The sequence below is a fragment of the Ylistrum balloti genome, unplaced genomic scaffold (genome assembly GCF_031769215.1).
Source record: "Ylistrum balloti isolate Yb309-2 unplaced genomic scaffold, AGI_CSIRO_Ybal_v1 Utg370204, whole genome shotgun sequence".
NCBI classification, from domain to species: domain Eukaryota; kingdom Metazoa; phylum Mollusca; class Bivalvia; order Pectinida; family Pectinidae; genus Ylistrum; species Ylistrum balloti.
In genome coordinates, this window is record NW_026782177.1 from 1,432,264 (window position 1) to 1,450,398 (window position 18,135).

The following is an 18,135-nucleotide window of genomic DNA, read 5'->3' on the forward strand; positions in this document are numbered from 1 at the left end:
AGTTATTTAAGTGGGAATCAAAGATCCAAATGAATTGTTGACAGTGCAAAGTGGACAAAATCCTGCATTTCTTGAAAAAGATAGATTTTACAGAAATTGATAGATTTTCTGTAAGGGGCCCTGCCACTCTAGCCCAAGAAGGCAGAGATTTAGGCTTTATACAAAACTGATTTCCATTCACCCAAGTACGCATTTGGCAAATTTTGGACAATATCCTGCAATTCCTGAAGAACAAGATAGATTTTAAAGAATTGATAGATTTTCCTTATTGGGCCCTGCCCCTTTAGCCCCTGGGGGCGGAGACCCACCATTTATACAATACTGATTTTTCTTCACCCAAACATGCTTCAGACCAAATTTGTACAATATCCCGAATTCCTAAAGAACAAGATAGATTTTAAAGATGTTGATTGATTTTCCTCAGGTTCGGGGGAAGGGGAGCACACCCACCATGTACACAAAATTGGTTCCCCCTTTTCCAAGGATGCTTCAGACCAAATTTGATCAAAATCCGCTCAGTCATTCATGAATAGTTGCAATATATAGAAAAAGCTGAGAGACAATGGACACTACAGTATCCCTATAGCTCACTTGGCCCTTAAAGGATTTTTGAAATCAATAAACATTCAAGCATATTAGAGTTTAGGCTGGTCAAGTAGTGAAGTGGACAGTGCTTTCCCCTTTCATTAAGAAGGTTGGGGTGCTTCAATCCTCAATCAAACATGAAAAGGTATAGGGTCACCTTTCAAATACTATGGTTATCTCTGGGAACTCTATTTTCATGAGAGCTTCCATGGGGCCAACAAAAGTGATGAATGTAAACTTTTGTCTGATGACTGAGTTTTATAACAAAACCAGTTATAATGTTAAATCATAAACAGTTTTAGAGTCAGAAATAAGGTTAATTATATTCTTTAATGTAGTTTCAGGATAAAAACTTCCCATTTTATAAACAGTATTCTGTCACTTATCACTCTATTACTTCATTCTCTGATAATGAATCAAAATAATTTCCTTTCATTCCAACTTGGTATATCATCAGGTGTTCTCCTTCAGTTCTTTTAAAAAAACTACTAGAATATGAGAAATTTAGTATGAATATTTGCTTTCTGAAAACAAAGTTTAGTGACTTAATATTAGAACTGAAGATTATAAAATGCCTATCAATATCAATCAGAATCACAAATCTATTAAATCACAAGTGCACCACTAAGTTTAGAAATGATGATGTGAACCAATATTCAAAAGAATTGGTTAAGAGAGTTAACAAGTTTTACTCCAGACAATGCTTGATCTTCAAACATGTGGATGAATACCTAATTGATGTTGAAGAGGTATAATTGGAGAAATGGACAGACAGGGAGTGTCATTAGAGTGATGAAAATAGGTTTCCTTTCTACAAATAATTTGTACTTGACCAAGTCATAACAATTGTAAGTATATACAATAGTTCACAGAAACAGGGAAGACAGTGCAGTGTAACACAATCCTAGGTACACCATCTACATACAATAATATCACACCCACAATCAATTATGGCAGATCCAAGTTTACCATGATTCAAAGGAACAAAGTCACAGCAATGACAAAAAACATTCTCATATTGAAGCTACTTCTTTCAACAACCATTAATTGATATTGAGAGTAATATCTTTAAAATCCACTAAAACCTGTGAAAGTATTTGCAAACATTCCTCATTTAAGTTTATACTTTACCAACCTCCTTCAAATCCTAGCTGAAACGAAAACTGGTTAACTTGTTTACCTCAGAAAAACATGGTCTTATTTCCTGAACAAAGGTAACTGATAATCCTGGTCTATGATACAGTTAAAACAAATCCAAGTTCACATTCAACAAACTGCTATTCAACTGTATCTTCCACAAACTTCATGTGACCACAAACTGGATTGCAGGTGTCTTATTAGTTGTAAATAAGTACTACTGATTAGCAGAAGTTGTAAAAAGTTTATATCCGTTGTGCTGGTGTGTCAGAAATACAACTAAGGTGTTATGTTGGCAGTAATATACCTAAGCGGACATTGTCTGGTGAAGAAACCAAGGTTGTCCGGTGTATATAGTCTGTTTGTTGAGTTAAGATGAAGAGGAAACAGCTGACATATAGGAAGGGAGCATCACACATGTTTTCCTTGTTACACTCATGTAATGTTAGAAGTATATCAGTTTGTATATAACACATTACTTTCTTGATCAGAACAAAGAAAAATAATTTCCTGTGTGTCACATTGTCATCTGTGCACTATATAATTACAGTCATGCATATTTTCATGAGGAAATATGTATATATAATGGATAGCTACAAAACTGTAAATATCAGGAAATATTTACACCATGTAGAGATACAAGTTTATGAACCAAATTGACACCAAAAAATAACAAAATGACATCAAAGAATACAACATGAATATAGGCATGTTTAAACATTGAACCCAGGATTGTATATTGATATGAAAGCTAATTGTTGTACAAATCTGCTGAAAAGTCTTATTATTATCATTTCTTCCGATCAGAATATGTCCTAAAACTAATGAAAGTTAATCGTGCAGTGTGCCTACCTATAAACAGGGGGAGTCTGATATCTGATTTACACACACAACACACCAATACAATCAAACTCGTGTGAAAAGACTATCCATCCCATAAAGCAAGTCTGCAAGTCTGTATCCACCATATTAAAAATTACCAATTCTTTTTTATATCAAGTCTTGTTTTCTATGCGTTTCTGTATAAAACTGTGTCCATGGTCATGAATGCTTCAAAACATTGTAGTTCTCTCATAATGTGGAGCACTTAGAGGAACACATTATAATGATATCAGCAGAAACTCTGTTGCTACAGTAGTGTGATCATCTATGTAAACTTCTTGTTCTGACTGCAGTGATTAGCCACTTCTTGGTACCTTGTACTTCAACAAAGGTCATGTTTACATTTTGCGTATCAGGGTACAGTTGCTCCAGCATGACCAGCTTGATAACAAGTTTAGGCAAATCAATTTTGTTTGGTTTAAATATTAATGTATTTTGACATTGAAAATTTGAATTCAGCTCTGAGAAAAACTCAAACTCATCACCTGATCACTAGAAATGCGGAAGCTTTTTGTTTTTGAAATTCACGTTTTTTGTTACAAAATGACATTATGTAAATATCCAGTACCTTCTCATCAAACTAAAAGATGGTGCCCTGGCATCCCAACTCTACATATATTTACAAGATTTTTGCCAAGATAAATATCTAAACGAATTGTTCATATTGTTCAAGTAACTGTTACAATTGTCAAAGGATAGTAAGAAAGCAAACAGTGAACCAATATAGCTGTCAAAGTGTGGATCATAATGTGTGAGGAACAACAGTAAGGAGCTATAAACATCTGCCAGCTCTCAGGTCAGCAGGTTGTTCAACAGGGATGGAGGGCAAACCTAACAGTATATCACTTAATCAGATACAAATTGTCAAACAACCTTTCACTGAGTTCATTCTATGCAGTTATGATGCTAACATTGTATAACATGACTAATTCCTTAACAACAAAACATTCTAGAGCAGGTGATATTTCTGTCATCGTTGGCCAAATCTACTTTAAAGCAATAATCAATTTTTCCTTTTAAAAGCACAAACTACAAAAAGTAGAGCTAAGCACAAATTTCCAGACGAGAACTGTAAGCACAAACTACTAGAGTAGAATTGATAGCACAAACTACTAGAGTAGAATTGTTAGCACAAACTACCAGACTAGAATTGTTAGCACAAACTACCAGACTAGAATTGATAGCACAAACTACTAGAGTAGAATTGTTAGCACAAACTACCAGACTAGAATTGTTAGCACAAACTACTAGAGTAGAATTGTTAGCACAAACTACCAGACTAGAATTGTTAGCACAAACTATCAGACTAAAATTGATAGCACAAACTACTAGAGTAGAATTGTTAGCACAAACTACCAGACTAGAATTGATAGCACAAACTACCAGACTAGAATTGATAGCACAAACTACTAGAGTAGAATTGTTAGCACAAACTACCAGACTAGAATTGTTAGCACAAACTACTAGAGTAGAATTGTTAGCACAAACTACCAGACTAGAATTGTTAGCACAAACTACTAGAGTAGAATTGTTAGCACAAACTACCAGACTAGAATTGTTAGCACAAACTATCAGACTAAAATTGATAGCACAAACTACTAGAGTAGAATTGTTAGCACAAACTACCAGACTAGAATTGATAGCACAAACTACCAGACTAGAATTGATAGCACAAACTACCAGACTAGAATTGTTAGCACAAACTACTAGAGTAGAATTGTTAGCACAAACTACCAGACTAGAATTGATAGCACAAACTAACAGACTAGAATTGTTAGCACAAACTACCAGACTAGAATTGATAGCACAAACTACTAGAGTAGAATTGATAGCACAAACTAACAGAGTAGAATTGATAGCACAAACTACCAGACTAGAATTGATAGCACAAACTACTAGAGTAGAATTGTTAGCACAAACTACTAGAGTAGAATTGTTAGCACAAACTACCAGACTAGAATTGATAGCACAAACTACTAGAGTAGAATTGTTAGCACAAACTACCAGACTAGAATTGATAGCACAAACTACCAGAGTAGAGCTGTAAGCACAAACTACTAGAGTAGAGCTGTAAGCACAAACTACTAGAGTAGAGCTGTAAGCACAAACTACTAGATTAGAGCTGTAAGCACAAACTAACAGAGTAGACCTAATAAGCACAAACTAACAGAGTAGAGCTAATAAGCACAAACTAACAGAGTAGAGCTAATAAGCACAAACTACTAGAGTAGAGCTATAAGCACAATCTACTAGAGTAGAGCTGTAAGCACAAACTACTAGAGTAGAGCTGTACACACAAACTACTAGAGTAGAGCTGTAAGCACAAACTAGAGTTGAGTATGCAAGAAAGGTAATATAAAGTATCAAGGTCAAGATATGGTGATGATAACTTAAGACTCTAACCCTAGATAGTACAGTTGTAACATAAGGCAAAATAAATTTCAAACCATAATATATATATATACATATGAACTTATTACCTGGACAAACTTTTATGAAATGAATTAAATTTCTAAATTCAAATTATTATTCAACTTACCTATTTATTCATTTTTTCCCCTCAGACTGAGCTTTATCTATACAGAACTACATCAGGTACCAAATATGGACTATATGTCAGTGTGGCAGTAAATTATGGCCATAAAATTGAAACAATAGAATTGATCAAATTGACAATGAAGTGATAATACATCTTAGCCTTGATGTATGGCAAATATCAGCTCCCTTGTTTTTTTGACTGGCTCACACAGTCAATTTAGTAGCAATGCTATCTACATCTATCATAACATTTAAAGCTACAAAAACGAGAGTATTTTAAGTGATTATGTTACTGTACCTACGTCTGGTGTATAAGAAAATCCTTTTAGATGTTTTATCAGTCAGTTCTGCCTGAAGACCTGAAGCTATTTACACCTGACTGGTACATTGGGTAAATAGTTCATCTCAACTTGTTAAAACTGACCAGTTCATAGCTCATATATTGTACAGCTATCAAGATCTACTGACAAGTTATATAAAATCCAGCATACCTGTATATGTGATAAATCCAATATACCTACTGTAAGTGACAAATCAATTACAGAACTTTGTGTGTTGTCTGTGTTAAATATATCTATGTAAAATGTCTAGTTTATGTTAAAATAAACCTAAAACCTTAAAATAATTATGAAACTGTTTAAAGACTATCTTACATTGGGATCATAAAGAAGCTTTGGGAAAAATCGCACTACATCAAAGATGGGAATCGGACTGAATCATACCTTTGTCACTACACCGTCAAAATTTCTTTGGTAGGCTTTCATTTTCATTAAATATTGTAGTACATGAATTCTGACTTAAATTCTGAAATTTTGCTTCCCAAATGAGTTCAAAATCAAGTGAACTAGCAATACAATTTTGTCAAAGCATTACAGGTTTTATAGATTTTCTGTCCCATTTTAAGTCATGAAAGTTGACATGTATAACTAAATTTGTATTAGTCCTTTAGAAACTGTATATCCAGAATATTTGTTCTTATCTGTAAGAGGAAGCTCTATAGTTCCTAATGTTTCATCCCACACCCACACAAAGTATATATAGAATATTTTTCTATATCCAACAATCTCCTCCAAAGACATTCAGATATGCTGGAATGCCCCTCAAGGTACTAGATTTATGGGTTCCCTCTCCTAAAATGTCCTTAAACACATGTGACTGGACTTATGCAGACCTGACAGATCCATGACAAAACACAAATGGTGATATGACAATTGATAACCAACTATTAAAGACAAGTGAAAGACAAGTGTATGATACTTTTGGATATTTCATGTTCAGTAAATTATTATGAATATTTCATCAACATATTTTGCAATTAATTTCCTTTGATGTTTAAAATATTAATTTGAAGTAGATCAACTTTAAGTGACCTAAAATGTTTCTACACTACCAGGACAGCATCAACTGTCAATCATCTTACTGTGTCATCACATTACCTAACTCACCAGTGATGCAACATTTGAGTAAAGAAATGGTGTCAAAAGTCATGTAACTAGGATATGATATATTCAATTCAGCTATAATGTTAATTCTGTAATAAACCTAGGGACCATCACATTACCTGCTACTCAAAGTCGGACAGTGGGTTTATCAAAGTACAATGAAATTTTATCTGTTGATAATGCTACTAAACAGCAACTGATGTAGGTGGGCTTATTACCAGACATGGGCTTATTTCATGATAAACAGGGTAACTCAGTAACTTAAAGACACTAAAAATATTCTGTACTTATATGAAGAGAATTCATGAAAGCTTTCTACTATTGAAACTTTTAACCAAATAAATTATCAGTGAAAAATCAACAATACCAATAAAGTATGAACATTAAAACTGTATGTCGTGACATTTTATACATATATAAAAAGTAAACCATTTTAATGGTATGTTAAGTACTTTAAATAATATATAAATCATTCATAGTTGTTAACATGTCCAAAAATTGAAAGCTATACCAGGATCTCCTCATGATTCCGGAAGCTTTCAATAAATATAACTTAGTCCTATCATTTTAAAGTACCTGTTTTCCGACAATTTTTCCAGTTATGGTATGTAAATCTCAACATACCCCTTAATGTGATCCCTTCTGAATACTATATTTGATTTAACAATCAGCCCATTCCTTCTAAGACATCCACTCTTATCTACTGCTGTCTGTGTCATTTTTAATCAATACTACTTCATTGTCCTGTAATAAGTCCCCTCCCTAAGTTCAAGCCAAAGGTCATGTGTTTCACCCCTACCCCCAACCACTTCCCTACTGGGCTTAACTGCAATGTAAATACTTTACCTGATTCCTCTTCCTAATGAGAAATATTTCAAATTGAAAAAAAAATTTCAGTGTCACTTCAATTTAAAAGAATTCTTGATTAAGATAATTTAAACTGGAAAATATTCAGTGTCACTTCTTTTCAAGTGATTTCATAAGCGGCACAATTCATACTAATTAAAAGAATGCAAAAATAAATCCAAGTTATATTTGAAAATAAGAAAAATAGATCCTTAGATATCAAAAAATAAATGGACAACACATTTCATCATAATTCATAAAAACCCAGGAAAATATTTTCCAATTAACAAAATAATAGATGAATGAAACACAAGATAAGAGCACAGTAAAACTTACACTTGAATTGAAGCAGACCTCCAGACTTCCTTTAGCCTCCAAATGAGTTATTTAAAGGCAGAGTCCACCTGAGCTTTAAAGAATACAACAGAGCATATTGCTACTGAACTTAATATCTATAAGTAAAATAATAATTTTGATAAAACATAACCCAAATACAGGTCAAATGTCAATTGTGAAATGATTTACCTGCTGTTATTGTACTTATCCTTTATCAAAAGTCTCCCCAAAACTGAACAGAGCCTCACAGATCTACTGTGTTGCTGGACTTCATCAAAGACACGCTCAGAGGATGTATTGACCTGTGTATCATCGTATCCAATGGTCCAAAGTATGACAAATCCCAGACAATATATATATACTGATAATGCTATACCTGTGTATACAAACTGAATTCCAAACAAAATTGCATCAAAATATTGCAAAAACTTACAGTACAGGTGTAAGGTCCTGATGAAAGTGTAAAACATGATAAAAGTCTGGAGAATCTCCAATATCTCTAACCTTAGGCTAACACACATAAAATACATTCATACCCTAACACCACAGGAAAGCAACAGGATGTCATCTACCAAGCCAAACAACCTAGTCAAGCATTTTCAGTGTCCCACTAATGTATCTACGGTACTATAGCTAGTAAATCACCTACCATGAAAATGTACTGCAGAGGCCAACAGAATTAAAGGAAGAAATATTTTTACAGAGAAAACTATGAAATATTCATTTATCCTACCTACGACACACAGGAAATCAGCTTTCATCTCCAAAGATGAATAGAAGTTTTAGTTATAAATACATAAAGCTGTATTGAAACATATATAATACATATGTCAATTCTAAAGAACTGAACAAAATTTAACTTCCTTTAAATACAGAAATTTAAGATATGTTGAGATATTCTACAGTTAAAAGATTTTAAAATGTTAGAAAATAGTACACATTAATGAATTATTTATAAAGCAGATTAAGCCTAATGCCTACCTGGAGTATGTTTGGTTGTTCTCGCTGAAGGGTATGTAAATACAATTTATCAATAATAAGGAAGATTCCTATCATCAAACAGACACATTTCTGTCCTATTAATGTATAGTTCAGCATATCCAAACATCATATTCTGGAGTATTAACTCTTAAATGCTTAAACTCTTAATGTCTAAACAAGTCCATTTTCAACAGTGAGACAAGAGACTGTATGGTGTCAATATTTCAACACCTCTAATATCATAGCACATCCTATAAATAAAGCCAATAAGTAACTTCACTATAAATATTCATTTATCTATACATATCCCTGTTGTCAGGTAGTACTGAGACAGATGGTTATTTCACATTTAAAATCACAATATTTTGAGATTTAAATCAATATCTTATCTAGTCCATCAGCCTTCACAATCTCAATCAGAAATAAAACAAATATTCAAAAAGAAATTTTCAATGCATATCTAAAAAACAAATATTTCTGTTATCTATAATGTAGGGATGGACATTGATTCTGAATTTCAATATTTTTTAAAAAGTTAAAGATGGAAGATTTACAAAACATTCATATAAAGCAAACAAGGCTTCCAGAATCTTTAAGATGTTGTCGTGTGATCCTTCCATCTGTATCACTGTATCATATCCCATTTCCATAAATAAATACACTTGCATGAAAATTCAAGACATTTAGGAATCTGTTTATTGTGTTCAATAAACCAGGCCTCATATGAAGGTCTGCTCTTTTAAATAACTGCTGTTGTTCATGTGACATTAAACTCAAACTAACAAAAACTACATCAGACATCAGACATGTATAGGATAAACAACCTTAAATTACATTAGAACTCTTAGGATGCTGAGGATCTCACAGGGGTTTCTATTCACATGACATTATGACATGAGTCTTAGAAGTACCCTGGTATTCATTTTACCAAGCCTGTGGTGAGAGTATGGAGGAAATTATGGAAGCCTTCAGTCAATGACAGTTCTATGTCATATCATATGTATGTCAAAACAAAAAAATTAAGTAATAGGTGCTAAAACTAAGAGAGCACGGTAGTTGTGAAAAAATTAATTCCTGCATTGCAAATCTTTTGTGTCCTATATTTGTAACAGCTGTGATAAAAATATATTTCATACTTTTGTTAATAAATCTCAACATGAAATAAGAGTATTATCGCTATTGATAGAGAGAAAATTACAAAATGAGTATTCAACTATATATCTAAATCCAGACAATGAGAAAAAAGATACCTTTTCATATTAAATATACATATCTACAGAGAATTCATGAGTGCTGTCTTTCCCTCACTAGACATTATACGAATCACCATCCATATTTCCTTCTGTTGATCAGCAATAAAAAAGAATTGTTTCACAAAGTAAAATACTCTTACTAGTATAATACTTACAATCTATTTCCATAACAGAGGGGACATCTCAAACAGAACAGATAACTCAGTGTTAAATATATTAAGATGGGCGGGAATGCTCCTCGTTATCCAATGTTGACCTTTCTTGGCCGAAACACTTTGATAGATGTCCCATGTTACGCCAATGGCATATCTTATCTTCTCCCACGCAATAAAGTTTCTCTTCAAACAGCATTTTATAAAGTGCAAAAGATCATTCCTGATTCACCAGCATGGTTGAGATACACATACCATCTGTTTGTATCTATAACAGCACAACAGAACAAAAAATGAACCCCAACAAACCCACTTTCAGTCTCTAAAACTGTAGTGCACACAAATCAAAAGTCCAGGTAAAGTTAAAGGATAACCTAATCCAAATGTGATCTCACGGTATTGCATCAACTTTCCTCAAAATGATGCGAAAAGAGACCCTTATCATTAACTGATATTTATCAATTTCATTATCGTCAACATCATTTTTCAATCAGGCAACCCAACAGAATTTCTCAGAAGCCCTAGAATCTAACTTACAGGAATAGCAATGGTAACAATGCAACAGACCAGTTGTTTTCTTTAGGAAAAAAAATGTAATTTTCTTTAAATAGTATGTAACCTTGACCTTGAAAGCCTCATACTGGTTGGATTAGAATTGCTGAATAATTTGGAGCAGGACAGCAAAGGATAGGACAGATATAGGCAACAGCTGGTTACCCAACAAATTCAGAATTGAAAATTCCTTGATGTAGCAAAAAAAAAATATCAAGCCACAAGAAAAAGTCAAGTTTATGAGTAAGGCTGTTCAGGTAGAAGTTCAGTGAGGAAAATGAAAATAAACTTTGAAAACTGCTTCAGATTGAACAAATGAAATTAATTTTTGTGAATCCTTTGGTAACATCTGTGGGTGGAGGATAAAAATGATTAAATTCAAGAACAAATCTGCAATTGGATTCTACAAATATTCTTCATAATCATGTAAATCTATTAGACCACCACAAAGAATCTCCCTAAAAACTTGACTTACTTCACTTATGAAGCAATATACACTTAGTGCCACCTTTGACATGTCAGGAAACTAAGATACAATTAATATCCCGCGCCAATCATCCGTGTTCTATATATACATATAGAAACAATAACGGAATCAATGCCATTAGCCACAGTCTGACTATAAAGATCACTAGCAATGATATAATCAGTGCTAAGTCACCAGATAACACTTATTGCATAAAAGTCTTAAAATTGGTATTTAATACATGTACATTGTATCTATGGACAAAAATATATATATATTATTAGGTAAGGTATTACTTAAGACAGAAAAAGTTATAAATAATTGTAAACCTTACCGGCTATTCTTTTTCTGTGCACTTGGGTTTGTACTCGAAACAAGGGAAGAATTACATTACTAAAATCGTAAATAACTGAATGACACGATATCAGTAATGTTAAATATCATCAATGACCGTATGAGAATATTGTTTGTCTGAAGTGTTATTACTGGCATGCGTACCTGGACTGTCTTTTCCTGAGATCGGTCATCCTACATTATACCCACTGGTGATTAGGGACTGGCTGAATACAGTATGGTATCTACATAAACACACGAGGACAATGGTCTGATGTCTATTCATTGTATACAATCACATCATGGTACACTGGTGTAGGCTTCTGATCAATGACATTGCTATACTGGTCTTACCAGTATATCTACTGAATGAAGGTTGTCAGTTATTCCATACTTTTTTATCATTCACATACAACGTTTAAGCACAGAAATTATGTAAACAGTCATAATAACAAAGGAATACACCTTACTGAAATCTGATCCATTCATTATTGGTGTAGCCTTAAGACATGGTGCATACATTCAGACACAAAGTGAATTCTGTTTTGCACTCATTGTTTACTAAATATACACACATTCAGATTTCTTTCTATTACTCACATTACATACCAGCCTTGTTTTCTGTTTCATCAATAATGATATAACAGTAATGTAAAACTGCAGAGACAATAGATCTTCCCTTTATGTAATGAACAAGAAAGTAAATCTATGATTTGTGATCCTACCTTTGCCTTGACTTCAACGTTCAGAGAATTAATCCTTTATCAATTTTGTGTTTGTATAAAATCCCTGCAGACTAAACTCCTTTGGCAATTAATAGGGTAGGGTGGTAATGACCTTGCACACTTAGTAGTTGTTATCAGTTGTGAGAGGAATAAAGAAAAGATTAACTCTTGCTAATGTTTCAGACAACTGAAGTAATACTTAGTTATAGTCAACAGGAAAATCTTTTTCATAAGTTTACACGAAAGAAATTACAGAGTAATAACTTGTGCGTGAAAGATCCCTTCAATTCTGCATCTTCAATTTCATGAAAATGAAGCTTGATCCAATCAATCTGAGAATGTTACCTACTGGATTAACATAGCAGTTGTCAGTGAGGTAGTAAAAGACACTTTTCCTTCAGAAACATCTGGTCTTACTCTCCTTGTATTTTTACAAAGCTTTCATTAACATTTTGCCTTTGTTTCATTAATTTTTAGTCTGAAATAAGATTACTTTGACATACCCCTATTTTTGGTTATCTTTGTCTTTCTAAGGAAAACCAAGATGAGAAATTAACGCCAATTTGTAATTATCGTACGTCTGTTTTCCATGATGCAGGTCTATACCTCAGAAAATAAGACCTGGGGTAGAATGACCTTCTGTCTCCTTGCCACTGGATATAGACTTGGTGGCTAAAATTATGATATCTCTAATGCAAAAGTGCAGACAGTTGCTCTGAAAGCAAGGTGACTTCAAGAGAGCGATAGGTGTTGTGAGGACCTGAGAGTGGTGTTGTGTATAGGGCTATAATGCTAGAGGTGTGTTACACAGACAGGGCTGTAGCATACCCTTTGTAGATAAGAACACTGTAAAGTTATCATCTATAAATATTATATTGATCCTTGAATAACAGTATCATGTAGACTTAAGTAGTGTTGACATGTCATAATAATCCATCACACTGATCCTGAACAGCTAATGAGTCTTAGTGAAAGTACTTTTAAATGTTATTGAAGGAAATCAGAAAATTGTCATTGACAATATCACTGCAGTTCTAACATGTATTATTTTGCCTAGATACAGAAAACCGTGAAATCTAAAGACTAAATGCATGTAGAATGATAATTTGAAAAAAAAAAAAATTTTGTCAACATTTGTCAACATTCTACTTTGCTATGAGATTTAATAATACATTTATAACTGAAAAAAAAACTTGAAATGGAATTACAAAATTTCAAAGATTGCATTTTGCAACATAATGGAAACAGCTCTCCCTATTTAAGTTCATCAATCTGATTTCACGTAGGTAATACATAACAAGCTGATATTCCTGAACTAATTAAATTATGATATCAATTAGATTAAATCTTTTCAATTCAATCTCTACAGAAACCACTAAAAACCAGACAGGCCTAAAATTACATGGTAATTAAGGCTGACACAACAACAGAGGAAGCATTATTCAACTTCAAAGAAAAACAGAAAGAGATACTGAACATGAAACATCCAGACATATTCTGATCTCATGAAAACCAACACCTGTGACAACTGAGAAAAGATACAGGAATCAACTTGCTGCTAATAATATCTTACCTGTTCAGGTGTTTAACCTCACTTCAATTCCCACAGCTTGATATTTCTGTCTTTTTATTTCAGTCCATAACTATCATTTGTAAACATTAACACATTCAGGGATGCATTGGAATGGAGGCCTCCACTCCAGTCGGTGACCTCTGTGTCAATAAGATCACTAAAGGAAGTACCATAAACTACAGCTATCTTGCCTCGTGGCCTGACAAGACAATTGTAATGCCATTTACAAATATGTAACAACAGAAAGTGAAAATTGACCGTTGGTCAGACCCATACACAGCTTGTCAGTCTTTGTCACTGGACACCAGTGGCTTCAGAGTAAACATCAGGGTGGAAAACATTCAGACGTTGCCAAGAATATGTGACATGTCAGAAAGATTGATAGGCACAGGTAGCTTAAAGGGACATTGACAGGGAAATTGGGACTTTAAAACATCCCCATCAAAGGCAAAACACATCATCTCAATCTCATATTTAGTCAAACACACAACGATTACAAGTTTTCATCCAAAGTTGATCCATCTTTCCATTACTTCTTTGATCTGTTTTGAGGAATTTGTGACCAGATTCACCATTCAGAAGTAATGGCTGTAACAGATCGTAGACACTAGGTTTTGATTATGTCATAATCAATGACATTATTGCAGGTCAGAATGCCAAGGTGCTGAACAAACTTATTATAGAACCTAAATATCAGGCCTTTGAATATCTAATGAGAAATACATGTTCTGATAGAAAGTCTGTGAAGCTGAAGTGTAAAGATATGTTATAATGCCATTATCACTATTATATATTTGTTTCCGTTATTTCTCTTTACAAAAACAATCCGTCTAGGAGATACTGGATGAAAGTGAAAAACAAAAATTCTGATGTTGAACTCAGCACGTTTTCATTGCCAAATCCGCACTTTTTAGCTTTTAAATCCAGCCAGGAATCACATTATCATTACATCAACATAAAACAACATCTTTTCAAGAGAACTAAACAGAAACCTGATAAAAACTACATATGAAGAAAAAGTGGAGTAAATGAAAGCTGTTTAGAACAGCACCAGCTAAATTCCTCAAATGTGACTATTGTTAAAGACATGTACAGTATAAAAACTTTAGTAAGAGAGGTGTATCAGGCAATTCACACCCATCCCTAACTTATCAGCTAATTTCATGGTAACTTAAGAATTTACATACCATTTTATGATAATCTTTTAACATATTCATAAATTCATAGGAGAATCAAGAATCCATTGATATTCCTCAGTATGAGGAGTAGACTATCATTAATCCTCACACTGGGAGATAGTGGCCCAGATTTTACTGCTGTCGTATCAACAGTGAAATTAGTCAATTGAAGAATGCTAGGTAACCTGTTAACACAATTCCAAATACTTTCATTTTTTTAATATAAGAACTGTTTTCACAAAAGTTTGAAGATCTAGAGAGCCCAATTTTTATAAGGTACACTGGTATGTATTAAAACAGTCACTTTTTCATTTTCATTTATCAATATGAAGAATTATAAATACCATAAGGTAGTAAAAGTGAGGGAAATTGAACATTTCATTTTTTTTCACAGACCCTCTCAGCAGGAAAATACTTTCAAGGATCAGATTGCCTGCCGTAAATCCCTTAGATTTTGCAAATTCTTTATTTTGCCAATTTAACTCTTCAGACATATTTGCTAATACATGATTTTGTAAACACTGATCTAGAAATTACTTCAAATTTGCATATGATGAGCCATTATTGACCTGTACTCTTCAGGACTCCGATATCAGTAACCATATCAACATCCAGATTTATTTTTCAAACCACATGATGTAATAATACATACTTCATTTAAAATATTCAAGTCAATTTCAATGCAATCTTTTAAAAAAGGTCAAGTCCATCCATTACTATTACTGGGCCTGCCCTTCAGAACTGAGGGAGATTACACCCTCTATTTTATGGTTCTTATGTTCACAAGATATTCACAGGAAATTTGATTGGTGGAAATCAAGTGAATCATTTCAAGAGCTGTTCAAAGCTGATAGTTGTTTTAGGTGAACATTATCAGTTTTAACAGCTTACAAAACCAAGTATCCTTAGCAGTAAAAATCTGCTTTTTCATGGTTAGTTGGCATTAAATCAGAAGAAAGTTAAAGGGAAATAACTCCAGTAGTCATAAGACAAATTTTTGTGGAATGTTCAACACATGCATTTTGAGCAGTATCTATTATTAAAATGCGCTTCCCCTCTGTCCAAAACAGAAGTACAAAATTCTAAACATATGAAATTTCTGATAATAAATTACTGGTCGACTACAATTTTGGAACTGTATGTATACAGATCTCCGTCAGGTGTTGGCAACAAAAGTTCAAACAGTAAATGTCTGTAATTATGACCAAGTGCCAGCAAAGTATGTCAGTTGTGACCTCAAGAAATGACCTCCTTCTCCTCTGAGTGTTGTATGGTTCTCCAAGAGGCTTTTTTTTTTCATAACCCAATAAGTATCACCATATTCATGACGAGAACTGCTATGTTTACAGAAATACGCTACCACCTTTCATAGTTATCATCTTTTACAATTCATCCGATAATAGGTGACTTCAGAAAACTTATCGACTTTGTCTTCATCTTATTCATGTTTGTATTTCAATCATGCTTTTTAAAAATCTCCAGAGACAAAAGCTATCATGGAAGGCCCAGAAAGCCATCAACACTTATTTGCATTGCAGACCCTCTGTTTGGACACATAGGATTTTAATACTGTGACATAAGCTCACTGGTACAATAGCTTACTGTTGCTAGATCCTAGCATGTACCCGATGCTTTAACCTAAATTTTCAAGTCAATCCGGCATAGAAAGAAAATCCCAGTTGTTTTCATTAATCATTAAATGTATTAGCCCTGGAAAGATACTTATCTTATTGAGAACTTTATTAAAAATAAAAAGGAACCATAACGATGAAAAAGTCTTGCAATAATGAGTCTTGCATGAAAAATAATGAAATTTTCTTTTTACATCTGATAATAATAAAACATAAAAGAATTATACTAATTATGCTAACTTTCTCGGAGCAAGATTTTCTGTATTTTTCACCAACCTGTCGTATTTTAGCAAGCTTGCAGCTCTTGGCAAGAGCTTCGGAGTCTGAAGAATTCTTGTCTCTCTGGCTTTGGTCAGAGTTTGTGTGTACAACAACTGGACTTGATACGGTTACTGATGGAACAAGATCTGTTTTGGGAGGAGAGACCATCGTCTTGGAGTCAGTTTTGACCTGGGTATGGTTCACACTTATTCCAGTTATGGTCTTTTGGTGATCAGCTAAACCATCTCGTAACGTGGAATCCTTGCGATTCGTAGACTGGCTGGAACTGGGGAATTTATTACTACGCTGATGAGGCTGTGGAGATCGGTTTAGCTTTGTGGACTCGTTGGAACTCATGCTGTCTGACAATGACTGTAAAAGAAACAAGAGTTATATCATCAGAACTACATATTCTATTTAATGATCAGGTGTTGTTTTACCATGTTTATCCTGTTATTAGCCCATGCTTAAAAGTAAGCCCACTTACTGTTTTTTAGAAGAATTACAAACAAATACTATTTCATTGTCCTGTAATAACCCCATCCACTAGTTTTGAGGCAGAATTTCTAAGTTTGCCCCTTGGTTTATCACAGGATAAATATGGTATCGAAACAGCCATATTTTTCTTAAAACTAAAAAGTTCCTAAATTTCCTTAATGGCCTCGTCCCTAAGTATTTAGCCCTTTTAAAGTTTATTCTTATACTTTTCATGTAAGAATTGTTTAAATAAATTCCCACAATAAATTCCCACTCTGTAACCATTTTTGGCTCTGTCCCTTTCTGTTCCATGTGGTAGTGATCTTAAGAAGCAGTTCTGATTACTGTTGCAAAATGCAAAGTTTCATAAAAATCTGGGATATTGTTTCTAAGGAGATGTCCAACAAGAGATCCCAGAGGGATCTTGACGCCAACCATTCTTTGATCTTTATCTGCTCTTTAAAAGTTAGATCTTTTCCCTTCTTTTCTCTTCTATTCTCTGCTTTTGCTCTTAATGATAAGACATTTGAACATTCCTTTGCAGAAATAGCAGTGATAATCTTTACCTGCCAAATCCAAAATGGATGTCTGGAAGCCATTTTGATTCTTCTGACCAGTCCCAAAATCAAACAGGCACAAGGAGAGACCAAATGGAACATACATATGAAATTGAGATATCCTTTCCATACTTCGTTAGAGATAGGGATAACAATCTTTACTAAGTGAAATCCAAGATGGCTGCCTGTTGGCAATTATCTTTTTCCTTATCAGTCCCACACTCAAGCAG

At 33.6% G+C, this 18,135-nt stretch overlaps 1 protein-coding gene across 1 annotated transcript in view; it reads right to left on the minus strand.

Annotated features, from left to right (window-relative positions):
• Positions 1-18,135, minus strand: part of LOC132551509 (inositol 1,4,5-triphosphate receptor associated 1-like) — a 75,713-nt gene that overhangs the window by 34,554 nt on the left and 23,024 nt on the right. The window contains exon 4 of the mRNA XM_060215661.1: positions 16,887-17,243. Within this exon, the coding sequence (XP_060071644.1) occupies positions 16,887-17,228 (342 nt within the window). The 5' untranslated portion in view covers positions 17,229-17,243. The remainder of the gene's footprint in view (positions 1-16,886; positions 17,244-18,135) is intronic.